General features: G+C 33.5%; 1 protein-coding gene and 1 long non-coding RNA gene across 4 annotated transcripts in view; one reads left to right on the plus strand and one right to left on the minus strand.

The window, feature by feature from the left end:
- Positions 1–20,600, minus strand: part of LOC127709752 (uncharacterized) — a 324,446-nt gene that overhangs the window by 156,084 nt on the left and 147,762 nt on the right. The window lies entirely within an intron of this gene.
- Positions 1–20,600, plus strand: part of LOC127709706 (integrator complex subunit 10-like) — a 318,221-nt gene that overhangs the window by 73,937 nt on the left and 223,684 nt on the right. The window contains exon 3 of the mRNA XM_052215364.1: positions 4,014–4,108. Within this exon, the coding sequence (XP_052071324.1) occupies positions 4,014–4,108 (95 nt within the window). The remainder of the gene's footprint in view (positions 1–4,013; positions 4,109–20,600) is intronic.

A 20,600-nucleotide genomic window follows, 5' to 3' on the forward strand; every position in this document is an offset into this window, starting at 1 on the left:
CGAGACATTTCAGTGTGTGCACTCTTGTTATAGTTAGTCCCCTACCGTCGAAGTCAAAGGGGACTTTAGGTTTGCACTCTGTCTGTTTGTCTGTCTGTCTGTCTGTCTGTCCATCAGTCAGTCTGGCAAATCAGTTTCCACTATTTTTATATATTTTGCGGTCGTATATTGGAATGACGTTGGCGTCGTCATCATTGTCGTCGTCGTCATTGTCATCATCCGGCGTCGTCATCGTCGTCCGAAGACACATTGGGTTTTGCACTATAACTTTAGTTTAAGTGAATGGATCTCTATGAAATTTTACCACAAAAGGAAGGTTGGGATTGATTTTGGGGGTTATGGTACCAACAGTTAAGGAATAAGGGCCAAAAAGGGGCCAAAAATAAGCATTTTCTAGTTTCCAGACAATAACTTGTAGAACGGTGTATGGATCTCTCTGAAATTATACCACAAGTTTCCATACCACAAAGGGATGGTTAGGATTTGCTTTGGGGGGTTATGGCTCAAACCGTTTAGGAATTAGGGGCAAAAAAGGGGGAAAAACAAGGTTGTCCTGACTAATGGACAAATACTTTAGTACAAAACATAATTTAAAGCAGTGTAAGGGAGATAAATCGAATACATCATTTGAATTACCTCCCTTACACTACTTTTAAATTATGTATAAAGTAATGGTTAATGAACAATTAAGACAATTTAAAACAGTGTAAGGGAGGTAATCCAAATACAAAGTTTTGATTACTTCCCTTACACTGCTTTAAAATTATGTTTAAAGAAATGCATATTTATAAAGGAAGACCAGTAAAAATATCTGCAAATGTTGCATCTTTTTTTTTTTACAAAAAAATCCATATGAAAGATTTGACACCATATTTTAAATTCTATTATAAAATAGATTAAGTTAGCACTATGGTAAAAATTTAATTGGGTAATTATGGTTGCAAACTCCATTGGAAATTTGAATTGAGATTATGACCATTTCTTGAGGGAAAGAATTTTTTGGGGGAAAAAGAGGGGGGGGGGGGGGGTAAAAAGAAATTGTGGGGGGTCAATTTTTTCTCATTTCAGATTTCAGTAATTAAAAAGAATTATTCTTCAAATATTTTTTTTTTCAAATTTCAAATATTGAAAAATTTCAAGAAGTAATCTTTAATTGCACAGTATGGCGCATTAGATTTGTAAAATCTTTGACCACATTTATTTATTTGTTATAAAATCTGACCGTGTATTTAGATTTTAAATTTTGGGTCCAGTTTTCAAATTGGTCTACATTAAGGTCCAAAAGGTCCAATATTAAACTTAGTTTGATTTTAACAAAAATTGAATATATGGGGTTCTTTGATATGCTGAATCTAAACATGAATTTAGATTTCTGATTTCGGGCCCAGTTTTCAAGTTGGTCAAAATTGGTTTCAAAATTAAACTTTGTTTGATTTCAACAAAAATTGAATATATGGGGTTCTTTGATATGCTGAATCTAACCATGTATTTAGATTTTTTATTTGTGGGCCCCGCTATCAAATTGGTTCATATTGAGGTCAAAAGGGTCCAAAATTAAACTTTGTTTGATTTCATCAAAAATTGAACTATTGGGGTTCTTTGATATGCCAAATCTAACCGTGTATTTAGATTTTTAATTTTGGGTTCCAATTTTTAAATTAGTCTACATTAAGGTCCAAAGGGTCCAAAATTAAACTTAGTTTGATTTTAACAAAAATTGAATTCTTGGGGTTCTTTGATATGCTGAATCTAAACATGTGTTTAGATTTTTGATTATGGGCCCAGTTTTCAAGTTGGTCCAAGTTGGGGTCCAAAATTAAACTTTGTTTGATTTCAACAATAATTGAATATATGTGGTTCTTTGATATGCTGAATCTAACCATGTATTTTGATTTTTGGGCCCCGTTATCAAATTGGTCCACATTGAGGTCAAAAGGGTCCAAAATTAAACTGTTTGATTCATCAGAAATTGAATTCTTTGGATTCTTTAATATGCTGAATCTAACTATGTATTTAGATTTTGGATATTGGACCATAATAGGTAAATTAATTTTTTTTTAGTTTTTAGACCACATTCATTCTGTGTCAGAAACCTATGCTGTGTCAAATATTTAATCACAATTCAAATTCAGAGCTGTATCAAGCTTGAATGTTGTGTCCATACTTGCCCCAACTGTTCAGGGTTCGACCTCTGCGGTCGTATCAAGCTGCGCCCAGCGAAGCATTTTATTCTCATTGTTGAATGCTGTACTGTTGCCTATAATTGCTTACATCCACTTCATTTGAACTTTGGTGGATAGTTGTCTCATTGGCAATCATACCACATCTCCTTATTTTTATTTACACACTTAAACTTACATCTGGTATATTTGTTGTTTTCCCAATTTCATTGAAATTGGCATAAAAAATTCCCAAATCTACCCAGGATCCTTTTTCCCAAAATACCCAGAAAAAAACCCTGTATCAGTTTTTCAATGTCTTGAGTGAGTCCAAAAATGAGCGCTGATCTATTATTTTTACAGGAGCTATGTCTCTTTGAAATGTAATTTTTATTGAACATTGCATTTTTGACGTTCTTACTTTTTATGTCTGTTTGTTTTGTTCACACATTGTTGTCAATATAATTCTATGTGACTATTATACAAGTGAGAGGTTTAGCTAGCTATAAAACCAGGTATAATCCACCATTTTTGTCTTGCCTTGACGGAGTCAAAAAGCGAGACATAGGTATGCTGTTTCCGGTGGCGGCAGCGTCAACAATGTATTAGTTTGTGATTAGGTCTAGATCATGGTGAGCCACTAGTGGTAGGTCAATGATATTTGGAATGCAGTTGTATAAGCATTGGAATATCTCATTTCCATGGAGATTATTTGGCTCTGCCCCCTTAGTCATGGTCTATAGACTTTGAAAATTTTGCTAAGTTAACATGTATTAGTTTGTGATTAGGTCAGTTCAAGGGGAACCATTAGTGGTAGGCCAATGTTAATTGGTTGTATAAGCATTAGCACATCTCATTTCCATGGAAAATATTTGGCCCCTCCCCCTCAGTCATGGTCTATTTACTTTGAAACTTTTGCTTAGTTTACATGATTTTGAGTTTGTGATTAGATCAGTTTAATAAGATGAACTGCTAATGTTAAGTCAATGATATTTGGTATGCAAATTTATTGGCATTTGCAAGTATCGTTTCCATGGAGATTATATAGCCCCACTCCTGATCATGTTCATTGACTTTGAAACTTTTACATAGTTTACAAGTTAATGTTTGTGTTTAGGTTTGTTTAAAGGGAACGACTTATAATAAGTCAATGGTATTTGGTATGCAGTTGTATTAGCATTGGCACATCTCATTCCATGGAGATTGTTTAGCCATGTACCTTCAGTCATGGTTCATCGACTTTGAATATTTGCATAACTTACATGTTAAAGTATTGCTATTTTAATTTCAACATTTGCATAATCAAAATTACAAAAAGGCGAGACATATCTCTGTGATAACAGTTTATCTACATAAGAAAATGCCTGTACCAAGTCGATATTTTTGTTATTTAACTTTTTGCATTGTATTTCTTCTTGAAAGGTTTAAGAAGAGTGCATACCAACTATATTTGCAGGTGTTATGTCCCTTGGAAATAGAAAAATATGGAAAAAAATATGGTTAGCCATCTCATGCCTACATATCGTTTAAAGGAATCTAAAAAATTTGTTTTACTTACCCATTTTGGCTGTGGACAGAAAAAATATGTGCAATGCAGGTTCCATTGTAACTCTGTTCTTTTATTGACAATAGAAATGAATTGACCTAACACAAGACATACCAGTAAACATTTCTAAATGTGATGATCATGATGTTGAGGAAACATGTAACAGAAACTGTATTTGATAAAGGAAACGTTTCATAGACAAGTATGACAAAAATAACGAACTCCAAAGTAAATTAAAAAAGGGAAGTCCATAAAGACTGTGGATGGAGGGTATACTTTTGTGAGTTCAAGCTATGTTTTGATTTCAGGTTTTTGACTTTTCCAAATGAGACAAGACTGTGGACAGAAGTTCAGAGTATATTAGAAGCTTTACAGTCAGAATCATCTAATAGTTTCCTCACAGGTAATTTTCTCTACATTTTGTCCCCCTTCATATAGAAGATACATTCAAAATGTCTTCATGCGATATTTACTTAGAAGCAGAATATTATATATAGAATTCCAAGTCCAAAGTGTTTTTTGTTTATTACCCAAATGACCCTCTTAGTTTGCAATTTTCTAAATATTTTATTGCAGGTAATTTAGGACTGCTTTCAATCATTCAATAAAATATGCATACTATTGCTATTTTAGTCGCAATTTTTTAACAAAACATAGATATGTAAATATAAATCTATACTATTAAAATAACGAGGACCAATTTGTTAGCCGGCATGACATAAAAACGAAGGATCAAAGAATTCAGCTTTATATGAAACTAATATAGGACAATGGCATTGATTAAAAATTACACCGTTCCAGGCCCTTTTTTTTTTTGACATAATTAACATTAATACCAATAATAAACAAGTTCCGGATCGAATCCGATACCAGTAGTATATGTCACATGTAGATTCAGGTTGCAAAACATGACAACTAAGTTGAAATGTTTGAAGCAAAAATAAAATTTTTAAGTAAGAATCCAACTCAGTTGAATTGAAAAGTAATGCTTACAATCTAGGGTTGCACTGATGACCAACAAACACCCCCGTTTTAGCTGAAGGGGCATGAAAAATTCAGACACAGTCCTAAAGGGATTATGAATAAATGTTTATAGATGCAAATGTGCGTCACTGCTATTTTGAAATTTATCGTCAAAACAACCTTTAATGAACTACATAAGTTATTTAAGTATTTTTTGCACCTGACCGTGTCAATAGGAATATTTTGTAAATGAAATAAAAGGGGATTATAACTTAATAAACAATCAAATATAACTTTTATTTAGTAAGTCCAATCTACCTATAGAATCACATGAGTGAACAGATGATCACATGATGCAAATCAGAACGAGGTTGATCCTTTGTTATGCAAAGTTAGACTTTTTATTCAGGAGAACTGGAATTGTTCATTGTTTGAAAGTTTTACCATTGGGATGTTATGAATAATTTTTATTTGATATGAAATTACGTTTGTAAACATTTTTCTTTGTTTGAGTGTTTTACATTGATAGAGAGGGCAATGTGTTAAGGAACAATGGCAGAGGAGTTTATTATTGTGGACCCTGTTGTGGAAAATTGTAATGTGTTCCAAGATCATGCAATAGTGGTGACGGATGATGGTTCTCTTCAGTTGATACATACTGGAGCTCCATCATCATCACATTCGATTCGTCTAAATTCAGTTCAGAAACAAGCGACAGTTTCCAATTTTGAGAAAAACAAAAAGGGGGCGGAGCTTAATGTGCTTCTTACAAATGTGGAAGTTGGGCAACAACGAACAGACTTATTAACTCAATACAATGAGCAATTAATAAACAATAAACAGCAAAAGGTTAAGATGAGTTGACAAAATAGGTAATCGATATTAAAGACGCTGTTATTCAGAAAACACCTGATCCGATTGCACATACACAGTTGACAACAACAAACAACAAATGGGGGAAATCTCCAAATACATTTTATGATAGCGTGTCTGAGGAAGAATCAGAACAGGATTATGAATCCTCTCAGGAGGGTGAGGAGAAAATGATAGAGGAACAACCGGAAAAGAGGATGAAAGTTCCTAGAAAAATGTCAAAAATGGAAAAAGTTGAGAATGTTTTTTCAAAGAAGCAAAAGTTAGGATCGCCTGTGCATGACGAGATTGCAAAAATTGTAAATCAAGGGGCGGAGTCTGCCGTTGATCATAAAAACAAAGAGGTACAGGAACTAGTTGAGAAATATGCACATGATGTACGACCTGAAAATTGTAAATTTTTATAGGTTTCTTGTGAACTAAGTTTTGGTGAACTCCAAGGAAACATCCAAACGTCTAAAAGATGCTGAAAGATCCATGCAAAGAATCTAGTAAAAGGGATGATACATGTTGCCCAGCTAATGGAAAGGTCTTTGAAAATCTCATCTGAAGAATTGGAAGAAACGTTTGAACTGTCCTTGGATTCCTGAAATTTGCTGTTGTATGTGCATAGAGATTTGTCTAGCCGTTTGAAAAAGTTGCTAACACCGGCTTAAGACAAAAAATATTTAGCACTTGGACAAGAAGAAGAGAAAATTTCACCAAATTATTTATTCAGGGATAGAGAAAACTTAGAACAACAAATGAAAGAAATTGATGACAGTACTAAATTGGGGAACAAAATGAACGTAAAAGTTCATGGAACAGGGACAAAGTACATGAAGTTAAGGACGCTAAATTTCGGCATGATACATTCAAGTCTGATAAAGATGGAGGTTTCAAAGGAATGGCTTCAAAAACAGTTTTTTAGCAAAAAAGGCCCAGATATGCTGTGACCAGAAGAAAACTTTCAACAAGAAAGTGAAGGGGAATCTGGGCCATTAGTAAGAAATAAATATAGTCATAATAAATAATGTAAGTACAATTATCAATCTTAATTGTCTTCAAAATACAACTGACAACTTTGTGGCTGGGAAAATTGCTTAATATAATGAAATATAGAAAACAATTACAAGTGATAGAAACCTTTTGAATGTTGTATGTCAAGGTTATCACTTGGAATTTGAATGTGATCCTTGTAGTAAATGTTCATGCAAAGTAAGTAAGTTTAATGAAAGTGAACAAATTGTGATTGACAGTATGTTAACAAAATTTTTAGACAAAAAGGTTATTGAACCAGTGTTTCATCAGTGTGGGGAAGTCCTATCTAGTATTTTTATTAGGCCCAAAGCTGATGGTTCATTTAGATTAATCTTAAATTTAAGTAATCTGAAAGAGCATTTGGAATATAAACATTTCAAGATGGAAACTTTTACGTCAGCGCTAGAATTAGTAAAGAATAAAACTTTCTTCGCAAAGTTGGATATTAAAGATGCATATTATAGTTAAGGAATAAAAAAGGAAGATAGAAAATTTTTGAGATTTACATGGAAATGTAAATTGTATCAGTTTACAGCTATGGAGTATGCTTAATGGTTTCATGGGTTTATCACCAGCTCCTGGTATTTTCACAAAGTTATTAAAACCTGTGTTATCTTCTTTAAGGAAAAAGGATATATTAATTGTGCTTATAGTGATGACATATTATTGGTAGGTGATTCTTATGAAGAATGCCTAAGTAATGTTCAAGAGACAATTAGATTGTTTGATAGTCTTTGATTTACAATACATAAAGAAAAATCAGTTGTTATTCCTGCTCAAAACATTGAATTTTTATGCCCCACCTATGAAAGTAGAGGGGCATTATGTTTTCGGTCTGTGTGTCCGTTCGTCCATTCGTCTGTCCGTCTGTCCTGCTTCAGGTTAAAGTTTTTAGTCAAGTCAGGTTAAAGTGTTTGGTCAAGGTAGTTTTTGCTAGCACCCAAGAAAGTCGCAAATATTGTTGAATTATGCAGAAGTTTGTTGAGGAAATGTTTTGTTACCATATGTGAACTTGCACAGATAATTGGAAAGTTGGTTGCAAGTGAACATGGTGTTTTATATGCACCAGTTTTTTACAAAACTTTAGAAATACAAAAGGATACTGAATTGAAATTGAATAAAGAGAATTTTGATGCTAGGATTAATTTATCAAATGATAGTAAAGAATGTATAAACTGGTGGATTGAAAACATTCATGATAGATATAGATAAAACCTATTGTTTTTAAAGCACCTGATAGAAAAATTGAATTTGACAGTAGTATGTTAGGATATGGAGCACTTGATGTAACTAATAATCTTAAGTTATCAGGTGTTTGTACTTTATGTGAAGGAATAAGCACATTAATTATTTGGAACTTAAAGCAGCTTTTTTGGCATTAAAGGTTTTTTGTGACAAAACTCATAATGAACTTGTCAAATTATTTCTTGATAATACAGCTGCCATTAAAACAAGGAATTATTTGAATCTGGAATAATTTTGAATTCTAGAAAATAGATAAGAAATGTATGATAAAAACTAACCTAACATGGCTAAGATTAATTTTGCTTTCACTGTTATTTCAGTATGAACTAACTAACCCCCATTAGCCATGCTAATTGGGTTAGTTTTCATCATATATTTCTTATCAATTTTCCAGAATTCAAAATTATTCCAGATTTAAATAATTCCTTGTTTTAAGTATTTGAATAAAATTGGAGGAAGAAAAGAGGTGTTAAATAATTTAGCAAAAGAGATATGGTTGTGGTATATGCATAGACAAATTTGGCTTAGTGTTTTTCATATACATGTACCAGGAAAGTTAATTATAAAAGCAGACACATTAAGCAGACACAAGTCAAATTCAGATATGGAATGGATGATTATTGATAATACTTTTGAATGTGTTATGAATAAACTTGGTCCATGTGACATAGATTTATTTGCATCAAAACATAACAATAGATTAGAACAATATGTATCTTTTGGTTCCGGATGTGAATGCTTTAGCTGTAAATGCATTCTCTTTAACTTGGGGAATACATTTTATGTTTATATATGCCCTCCTTTCAGTGTGATCAGCACAGTGTTACAGAAAATTTGTCAGGAAAAAGCAACCGCATTAGTAATAACACCTTTATTTTCAACCCAGCTTTGGTTTCCTCAGCTACTACAAATGATTTGTGATCAACCATGTATTCTGCTGAAAGTGGAATTGATTCTAACCAATCCCAAAACAAATCAAACTCATCCTTTGAAAAACATGAGATTTGCAGCTTTCAAGATCTCCAGAATGAAATGTGTGGGGGAAGAGTATCAGAAGAGGCTGCTGACATCATCAACAATTCATGGAGAAATTCTACCAAATAGCAGTATGGGACATATAAAATTATATAAAAAAATGGCTTCTTTTTTGTGACAAAGAAAATACTGATCAATTTGATCCATCTGTAAACAATTTGTTAATATTCTTGTTAGAGCTGCATATAAATGGTTTAGGATATAGTGCTGTTAATACTGCTAAATCAGCAGTATCTAGTTTTGTTTACTTAGGCCAAAAAAAATATATGTCTGTCTACGGTTACCCAACCGACCCTACTTTTGAGCGTCGACCCTAAGTCAATTTTATATCCATCGTAAAGTGAAAAATTAACTGAACTCGTGCCAGAAGCGAAGTTACAGTTGCCAATAAAATAAATCAATTGCCAGATACATCCCAATGTTCACAATTGTGAATATGACAGCTGTTTTAAGGAAACTCACTTGGCCACAATCATCATTAGGGTATTTAGTTTAAAAAATGTGTCCGATGACCCCACCAACCAACCAAGATGGCCGCCATGGCTAAAAATAGAACATAGGGGTAAAATGTAGATTTTGGCTTATATCTCTGAAACCAAAGCATTTAGAGTAAATCTGACATGGGTAAAACTGATTATCAGGTCAAGATCTATCTGCCCTGAAATTTTCAGACAAATCTGACAACCTGTTGTTGAGTTGCTGCCCCTGAATTGGTAATTTTAAGGAAATTTTGCATTTTTTATACGACCGCAAAAAAATTTTACGGTCGTATATTGGTATGACGTTGGCGTTGTCGTCGTCGGTCAAAAGACACATTGGTTTTCGCACTCTAACTTTAGTTTAAGTGAATGGATCTCTATGAAATTTTACCATAAGGTTCAATACCACAAAAGGAAGGTTGGGATTGATTTTGGGGGTTATGGTACCAACAGTTAAGGAATTAGGGGCCAAAAAGGGGCCAAAAATAAGCATTTTTGTAACTTCCGGACATAACTTGTGTGTTAGTGTATGGATCTCTCTGACATTGTACCACAAGGTTCCATATCACAAAGGGAATGCTGGGATTGATTTTGGGGGTAATTGCCTCAAAATTTTAGGAATTAGGGGCCAAAATAGGGGCAAAAAACAAGCATTTTTCTTGTTTCATGACAATGACTTGTTTGTAAGTGTATGGATCTTTCTGAAATTGTACTACAAGGTTCCATATCACAAAGGGAAAGCTGGAATTGAGTTTGGGGGTAATTGCCCAAAACGTTTAGGAATAAGGGGCCAAAAAGGGGCCACAAATAAGCATTTTTCTAGTTTCCAGACAATAACTTGTGTTCAAGTGTATGAATCTCTCTGAAATTGTACTGCAAGGTACCATACCACTAAGGGAAGGCTGGGATTGATTTTTGGGGTAATTGCCTCAAAATTTTAGGAATTAGGGGCCAAAAAGGGGCAAAAAACAAGCATTTTTCTAGTTTCAGGACAATTACTTGGGTGTAAGTGTATGGATCTTTATGAAATTGTAATACAAGGTTCCATATCACAAAGGGAAAGCTGGGTTTGAGTTTGGGGGTAATTGCCCTAAATGTTTTGGAATTTGGGGCCAAAAAGGGGCCAAAAAACAAGCATTTTTCTAGTTTCCAGACAATAACTTGTGTTCAAGTGTATGGACCTCTCTGAAATTGTACTGCAAGGTACCATACCACAAAGGGAAGGCTGGGATTGAGTTTGGGGGTGATGAATCATAAGGGGGTTCAAAAAATTTGGGGGGGGGGGATTTTTTTTCCTTTTTTTCCTTTTTTTTTCTTTAAAATTTTCCATTTTAAATTGGTTATTTCTGATTTATATATAAAAGCAAATAATAATGATATGGTTTGAATAGGTAAATTAAAATTTTCTTAGACCACATTCATTCTGTGTCAGAAACCTATGCTGTGTCAAATATTTAATCACAATTCAAATTCAGAGCTGTATCAAGCTTGAATGTTGTGTTCCTACTTGCCCCAACTGTTCAGGGTTTGACCTCTGCGGTCGTATCAAGCTGCACCCCCAGCGGAGCATTTTATTGGTAATTATCTTGAATATTATTATAGATAGAGATAAACTGTAAGCAGCAATAATGTTCAGCAAAGTAAGATCTACAAATAAGTCACCATGACCAAATTTGTCAGTCGACCCCTTTAGGAGTTATTGCCCTTTATAGTCAATTTTTAACAATTTTTCGTAAATTTTTGTAATCTTTTACAAAAATCTTCTTCTCTGAAACTACTGAGACAAATTTAACCATACTTGGCCATAATCATTATTAGGGTATCTAGTTTAAAAAATTTGTCCGATGACCCTGCCTTCCAACCATCATTGCCGAATTGGTTAAAAATAGATTATAGGGGTAAAATGCGGTTTATATCTCTGAAACTAAAGCATTTAGAGCAAATCTGACAGGTGGCAAAAATGTTCATCAGATTTAGATTTATCTGCCCTGAAATTTTCAGACAAATCCGACAACCCGTTGTTGGGTTGCTGCCCCATAGTTAGTTATTTTACAGAAATTTTGCAGTTTTTTGTTATTATCTTAGATATCATTATAATATCTAATATCTAATACTATTAATTATGATTTTAACCTTATTTTACATGATTTCCAAAGCATCAGTAAATACAGGTGAGCGACACAGGCTCTTGAGAGCCTCTAGTTGTAGTTTCCGGACAATAACTTGTGTGTTAGTGAATAGATCTCTCAGAAATTGTACCACAAGGTTCCATATTACAAAGGGACGGCTGGGATTGAGATTGGGGGTAATTGCCCAACTGGTTCAGGAATTAGGGGCAAAAAAGGGGCCAAAAACAAGCATTTTTCTAGTTTCCAGACAGTAACTTGTGTTTTAGTGTATGGATCTCTCTAAAATTGTACTACAAGGTTCAATACCACAAAGGGAAGGCTGGGATTAATTTGGGGGTAATTACTCCAAGGGGGAGGGGGTTCAAAATGTTTTGGGGGGATTTTTTTTTTCCCAATTTTTTTTGGGGGTTCATATTTTTTTCTTGAAAATTTTTGAAATTTCAAATGATTGCACAGTATTGCGCAATAGCAAGAAATCTTCAATTGCACAGTATTGGGCAATAGCACAGTATTGGGCAATAGCCATAAATCTTCAATTGCACAGTATTGCGCAATAGCAAAAAATCTTCAATTACACAGTATTGCGCAATAGCACAGTATTGCGCAATAGTAAGAAATCTTCAATTGCACTGTATTTGGCAATAGCAAGAAATCTTCAATTGCACAGTATTGCACAATAGCAAGAAATCTTCAATTGCACAGTATTGCGCAATAGCAAGAAATCTTCAATTGCACAGTATTGTGCAATAGCACAGTATTGCGCAACAGTAAGAAATCTTCAATTGCACAGTATTGCGCAATAGCACAGTACTGCACAATAGCACAGTATTGAGCAATAGCACAGAATTGCGCAATAACAAGAAATCTTCAATTGCACTGTATTGGGCAACAGCATGAAATCTTCAATTGCACAGTATTGCGCAATAGCCAGAATCTTCAATTGCACAGTAATGTGCAATAGCACAGTATTGCACAATGGCACATTTTTGAGCAATAGCACAGTATTGCGCAATAGCAAGAAATCTTCAATTGCACAGTTCATGTATTGCGCAATAGCAAAGTATTGCGCAATAGCAAAGTATTGCGCAATAGCAAAGTATTGCACAATAGCACAGTATTGCGCAATAGCAAGAAATCTGCAATTGCACAGTATTGTGCAATAGCAAGAAATCTTCAATTATACAGTATTGCGCAATAGTAAGAAATCTTCAATTGGCCAGTATTGCGCAACAACACAGTATTGTGAATAGCAAGAAATCTTCAATTGCGCAATAACACAGTATTGCACAATAGCAAAAGTCTTAAATTGCAAAGTATTGTGCAAAAGCAAGAAATCTTCAACTGAAAATAAATACAAATCTTTTAACCAATTTCAATGGGATTAATTTAAAGTCTTTAATTTTTGGGGGTTCTAACCTTGTATTTCTTTTTTGGATATTGGGCCCCATTTTTAAATTGGTCTTCATTGAGGTCAAAAGGGTCCAAAATTAAACTTTGTTTGATTTCATCAAAAACTGAATTATTGGGGCTGTGTGATATGCTGAATCTAATTGTGCATTATTGTTTGATTTCAACTAAAATAAATTTTTGGTGTTTTTTTATGCTGAATCTAACCATGTTGTTAGATTTTGGATATCAGGCGATTCTAGGTAAATCAAATGTCCCATTTCAAATTTTTAAGATCTTTGACCACATTTATTTTGTGTCAGAAACCTATATCATGTCAAAATTTGATCACAATCCAAATTCAGACAGTATCAAGCTTGAATATTGTGTCCAAACTTGCCCCAACTGTTCAGGGTTAGACCTCTGCGGTCGTATCTGGCTGCACTCAGCGAAGCATTTTATTTTTTATAGTTATTAGAAATTTATAACTTGATACGTGTTAAAATAAGATATAGAGACTAGCTTAAGCAAACTAAACCTGGATATCAGTTACCAGAGATATTTTTAGAAGCATTTAAGCCAGATTTTAGGATTTGTGTGGTTCATACGTTACATGAATATTTAGAACGCAAAAATAAGTTGAGACTTAACAATACTCAATTGTTTTTGAGTTTTCAAAAACCTTATAAACCTGTTAAAAAAGGGTACTATTACTTAATTAAAGTAGATTAAACAAGTTTTAATTTTGGCTGGAATAGGTATGAAAATCTTTACATCTCATAGAACTAGAGGAGCTGCTACTAAGAGGAAGAATTCCAATAGCTACTATTCTTCACACAGCTGGGTGGAGGAAAGATAGTGTGTTTAGAAAATTTTACCAAAGACCAATTACAAATGACAGCTCCTTCAGTAAAGAAATCTTAATGGCCGAAGGAAAATAAAATAGATTTGTGTATATATGGATGCATATAATTTTTTCCAAAAAGTTAGAATTATTAGTGTTTTTAAGTAGTGAAAGTATTTAGTGTTTAAAAGTAACACTGTTGAAAGTGCAGAAACTGAACTCTAAAGACTCATGTGATTCTATAGGTATATTGGACTTACTAAATAAACAAATTAAACAAAACTTTTGTTTGTTTTCGATCTATGAGTTTGACTGTCCCTCTGGTATCTCTTGTCCCTCTTTTATATAAGTTTCAAGATTTAAAGTTTAGGTTCAGTATTGTAATTTATGATGTGGACTGTTTTACACATTTATAATATGTTTTTCTTAATAGTACACATTCTATCAAAATGATTTATCACTAGTAAGTGCAGTAACCGTCAAAATTTATGGCCACCATCAAAAAGATTTCTCACATAAAGTGCAACAGCCCCTAAAATTTATTGCCACCACTTTAGTGTCCGCCAAAATGAAAAACGTCAAATTTTTCGTAAAATTTTTGGACCCAAATCTGTGAAATTTTAGACCCACCAAAAAAACATGCTATACGGTGATACTGTTGTCCGTCTGCTGGTCTGTATGTGAATAATGTAACTGTTGTAAGCTGAGTTAACTGAAATTCACATTCACTAAATCTCCACCAGCAAAGTGGCCATATATAATATTCAACATGACTGTCCGTCCGTCTTCCTGTCAGTCTGTCCGTCCGTCTGTAACATTTGTAGAACCTAACCTCTCTATATAGATATAAGTTAGATGTGGTATGAGTGCCAATGAGACAACTCTCCATCCAAGTCAAAATTTATAAAAGTAAACCATTATAGGTCAAAGAACGGTCTTCAACAAGGAGCCTTGACTCACACAGAACAGCAAGCTATAAAGGGCCTCAAAAATTACTAGTGTAAAACCATTCAAATGGGAAAACCAACGGTCTAATCTATATAAAAAACGAGAAACACTTTTGACCCACATCAACAAACGACAACTACTGAACATCAGATTCCTGACTTAGGACAGGTGCAAACAATTGCAGCTGGTTTAAACGTTTTAATGGTACTAAACCTTCACCCTTATCTGAAACAATAGTGTAACATCACAACATAGAAAGACACAATAGAAAATATCAATTGAAATGGCTTAACTCAATCAAAAGACATATTAACACCAGTGAACATACACTGAACAAATATATTTGATCTATGATACAATGTAAATACAAAATAAATAAACTAAGGGAAGAATAATCAAAGTAACATGTTATACCGCTGTGAAATGTTAAACAATTTAAGAAAAACAATATGCTTGAACAAAAATATCAGCCATTTGCAATAACTTTAAACACAGGTAAATGAAAATAATTTTGTTGTTAGTTATACGTGTACAGTTCAAATGGAGAAAGGAAATATTTTTACAAAATAAATAATTTTGATGTTCATAGTACGAAGAAGTGAAAATTTATAGTAATACCAAACACTTATCAAAGCTGGTATATAGACCAGATATAACCCTGAATAAGTAAACATTAAATAACAAAAAAGCATTACAATTAGTATCAACAGGTCAAATAAACAAGAAAGTACGATTTGAGAGTACTCACAGTTACTGACAGCTAGTTAAAAGCCAAAAACAATTAATAATAAAAAATCATGCATCAGAGACTAAAATCAACTAAAACTTATCCCAGGGATTTAGTATTTTAACGACATGGACAGTCAAAGAAGACATGACTTGTGCAATGCCAAAAATAAATGTATCAACAGGCAGTAGATTAGTTAGGAGTTAACCTCTTTATAGATCAAAATTAACGTGGGTGTGTCTTTATACATCCCGTTTGAAAAGTATACAAATTAGTTGTGTTTTAATTTGCTGATGACAAAATGGATATTAGTGCCAATATTTTATGTAAACTATATTCAAAGATCTATGTATTGAAGTGAAACTTCTACAACAAACTTAGTATACACTGTACTGTTTGTAGTTGTGCACCACAGTTTCAGTTTTTATACGACCGCAAAGAATTTTGCAGTCGTATATTGGTATCACGTCGTCGTCGTCCGAAGACAGTTGGTTTCCAGATAATAACTTTGTATAATTAAATAGAAATCTATGAAATTTAAAAACAAGGTTTATAACCACAAAAGGAAGGTTGGGATTGATTTTGGGGATTAAAGTCCTAACAGTTTAGGAATTAGGGGCCAAAAAGGGGGCCCAAATAAGCATTTTTCTAGTTTCCATAACTTGTGGAACGGTGTATGGATCTCTCTGAAATACCACAAGTTTCCATACCACAAAGGGATGGTTAGGATTGGCCTTGGGGGGTTATGGCTCAAACCGTTTAGGAATTAGGGGCAAAAAAGGGGGAAGTGTAGAAGTACATAAAATGCGGTTCATATGGGGTTACAAAAAGGTTAACAAGACGTAACACCACAGTTATTGGTTTGACAATGTTAAAATGAAAGTGAAAGTAAAAGTTAATAATGAATTGTCAGTATCTTTTCCAAAATTGACACCACCTCACTGGACATTCCGTACCATTTCAACTGACTTCACTCTGAATGAGGTACTACTTCCAATTGCGTCGGGAATAGTGTGGGACGTATGGTAGTCGCACATGTAGGGCATTGTGGAAATTGCGGTTAATCTGTATGGTATTTGCGGTTATGGTACGCTAGCCATGTTTCAAGTTAATTTTGAAAATAAAGTGGTGTGGTTCTGCGGTTCATTCCGTTTTGCGGTAATCTTCTTTGGTCCTTGTGTGTGGTAGTTAATCGTTTTTTTTCTAGAATGGATCGGCAATCTCGGAAAAGAGTTTGTAATGTTATCCATGCGGTGTGGTTGTATAGTACAATGCTCATTTGGCAAAGGTGGATCGTATGGATGCAGGGGTTCACAAAAACAAATTAAATCTAGATGAATGAACCAACACATTCTAACTGTACAGGCTGATAGAGTAATCAGGATGGATATGTCACCAGGCTAATTTGGACTTATATTTTTATTTATCATTTTATTTAGATATCAGACTTTTAGAAAAGATACAGTTTTACAAATTTAAATATTTACATGTCAAGACAAATTATGTGTTAATCTTAATTAGTGACATTTGGTGTTCAAATATATGTGACAGATTTATTTATTTTTAAGTTACAGAAATTAATATGAAAGACATTTATTCATACTAAAGATGTGAAAAATATTGTATAGGAAAATTGAAAGAATGAGATTATATGAGTATTATAAATTATAATTATAAATTATAATTATCTTTTATATTAATTAATGTGAATGCTGTCACTTATAGCTTAAGGTTATGAAATGTCATTTTAATTGGATAATGTCATGTTAATTGAGTGTTGTCTGTTTTCAATATTCAGTATAAATATTTATGGTAAACTTTGTAAAATGAGAACGATCAGAAGTGTAGAACATTGAGTAAGATCCAGTAGATACAGTAGGAGTCACATTTTATTGGCATTGTCCTTTGTATATTATATTAGTACTTTGGCTTGGAATTAAATGATGAAACTTGAATGTGTTGGATCTTTGGTGAACTGCAACAACTGAGTTCCCGATATTGGTGACCTTCAAGATTTAATTGTTTTTCTTATGATTTTACAAATAAAATCATGACCCCGTAACATTTAGGGAGACAAGACAAGTACCAACTGCACCCCTTTGTAACAGGTACCGAAGTATGCTGCAGGTGTCTTAAAACCTCGGGGAAAAAAATATAACTATAAAAAGACAACAACATCCTGGATTACTGCAAGGAAATGCTTTATTCTGGTCTACATGTTTTGGTGGCGTCATCAGGACAATTTAATGATAGGAAACAAGTGTAATGTTCTTCTACACTTGTTTCCTATCATTAAATTTTCCTGAAGAAGCCACCGTAAGTGGCGAAACATGTAGACATGGCTTTGAACTAGCTGTCAGTAACTGCGAGTACTCTCAGATCTGTTCTTCGTGTCTTTTTGTTGTGGGATGTATAAGTACCCGTCCACGTCCACTCTGTGTTTTTGTTAGATGTATTTCTATTTGTTTCCATGTGATGAGTTAAGCCTTTTTCAATTGATTTTTATAGTTTGTTCTTATGTTGTACTGTTACACCACTGTCCCAGGTATTAAAGTGGGAGGGTTGGCGCCTTCAAGCGAGTTTAACCCCGCCACATTCTGTATGGGCCTGTCCCAAGTCAGTAGCCTGTAATTCAGTGGTTGCATGGCGTTTGTTGCTGTGTAGCATATTTGTTTTTCGTTCATTATTTTTTACATAAATTAGGCCGTTAGTTTTCTCGGTTCAATTGTTTTACATTTATCATTTCGGGGCCCTTTATAGCCGACTATGCAGTATGGGCTTTGCTCATTGTTGAAGGCCGTAAGGTGGCCTATAGTTGTTAATTTCTGTGTCATTTGGTCTCTTGTGGAGAGTTGTCTCATTGGCAATCATACCACATCTTCTTTTTTATATGTCAAAATAACAATTTTCTCTCAATTATAATAATTTATTAAAAGAACCTAATTTTTTTTTTAGTTACCCTATTGGGCGTGGACAGAAAAAATATGTGCAATGCAGGTCTCATGTGTAACTTCTTTTATTGACAACATTTATATTTATATATCAAACTATAATAATTTTTTACATTTTTATCAATGATGATCCTTTTTATTGTCTTTGTCAATGTTTTAAATAAACACAACTACGTTCACAGTGGTCATCATGGTCATGTTGTGCTTTGCTGATGTCAGCAATAGTGATTTTATTTATGTTCTTTCGTGCAACAGATTTACATGTCTCAGGGGTTTTGAAATGACATGTCTGACTTGCACAACTAGTACATCCAACTAACTGCCCATCCCTAGATTTTCCATCATCTATCATGGAAAACTTCATGGAGTATTGGAACCTGTTTTCCATGGAATTCCATGGAAAATAAAAAGAGAAATAATAATATTTTTGTTAGCTAAATTTTTCTTCTTATTTAAATAAAGACATGAAAATGGATACCAAGGATGCGAGTTCATTTGCAGAATATCTAACTCAAGATTTGTGAAAAAGGTCATTTATTCAGAATATCATAAAGCATTATACAACTGACAGTGATGGACAAATATGTCATAAAACAAAACTGAATAAATGACAAAAATTGCAAAGGTGGGGAATAAATACCACCACCCATCAGTAAACAAATTACAAAACATAAACAAACATTTATACAATCAACATTAGATATAATGAAATAATAAAATTAAACTTAGTAAAGAGGGTGTAGGTTGGTGGGAAATTGAAAATCTTTACTTTTCTGGCAAAACAAAAATAGCGTCTAGTAGCATTCAGTGCAAATGCGATAATGCGGGCGCAACCAGACGCTGGTTAAAAGTAAGCATGCACTTTATCCTCATTGGTCAATTAAAATATTTGTGGCCAATGATAATTAGTATTGACCCTGATCATGCCATGACCATGCTGACCTTGACTGCCTGTAATCAAAAACTTGCATAATTCCTAGACAAAGACCATGGAAATTTTCGGTTTCTTATTACAATCTTGATAAGAAATAAAACCTATACAAGTTGGAACAGTAGCCTATATGCTAAAAATTAGTGTATAAAAATTTACTGCCAAAAATCAGTTTTTTTATTACCATAAAACTGTTTTTTTGTCAGCTTAATTTTTCTTCTTATTTAAATAAATACATGAAAATGGATACCAAGGATGCTCAAGATTTGTGAAAAAGGCCATTTATTCAGAATATCATAAAGCATTATACAACTGACAGTGATGGACAATTATGTCATAAAACAAAACTGAATAAATGACAACAATTGCAAAGGTGGGGAATAAATACCGCCATGATCCCCAAGTCCCTGAGTTGGGGAGACTGCCACCCGAGACATCCTTGCAGACTATTTTTTATGGCAAAAGGAAAAATTAAGAAAAATTACATATCATTCAACTCAAAACATTAGTATAAATAACAAATTAGGCAGAGTATAAGCCCTGTTGACCTCTACCTTAACTGTTTGGCAAGTAGACATGCCAATGTAAAGCAAACCCGTTTGACTTTTACATTCCCATGTCAACTGTTTGAAGTTTAATCTTTAAACTTGATATTGAGTTCATCCTATTACCAACATTACAGTAACTTATATGTGTAAGCTATGCAGAGTGTAACAATATAATCAAAGACAAAATACATATTTATAGATAAAAAATTAGCAAAAAAAAAAAAAATACAGTACAATATATATGCATATAATTTTGCAAACAATGTTAAAAAATGGATGGAGCAAGCCCTGTTGCTATATCCATATTGACATAAAGGTCTACTCTAAATAAATGCAATGATGCAATTAAAAGAAAAGAATAAAAAGTAGAGCAAGCCCTGTTGACCTCTACCAGCTTAATACATTAAGGAAAAAATATACTTTATTTGGCAGAGCAAGCCCTGTTGACCTCTGCCAAGTCATACTCAAAAATTATTCATTCTAATGTAATTTTGCAATGCATTTGATTTCCATCTGCCCATTTGTTGTATACCAGATAAAGATGTGCCTTTGGTTGCTTCGCCTGTTGCAGCGCCTATTCTGAAACTATGACCCTTGTAAAACTCTGGGCTTAAACCTATGAAAATTAATAGGGACTTCAAAGAGGAATTAAAGAAAGTGTATGATACTGGTGTACCACAAAGAAATTGAAAAAGTGGACCTGACTTATGTTTTGCCACCTTTATATAATCCATCATAGTTTTTACAGGGCAAAACATATTACCAAAATTCCGATTAATTGAATTAGTCTTGGAACGCAAGTCGCTATGTTTATAG

The sequence above is a fragment of the Mytilus californianus genome, unplaced genomic scaffold, assembly GCF_021869535.1.
Source record: "Mytilus californianus isolate M0D057914Y unplaced genomic scaffold, xbMytCali1.0.p SCAF_7, whole genome shotgun sequence".
Taxonomy (NCBI): domain Eukaryota; kingdom Metazoa; phylum Mollusca; class Bivalvia; order Mytilida; family Mytilidae; genus Mytilus; species Mytilus californianus.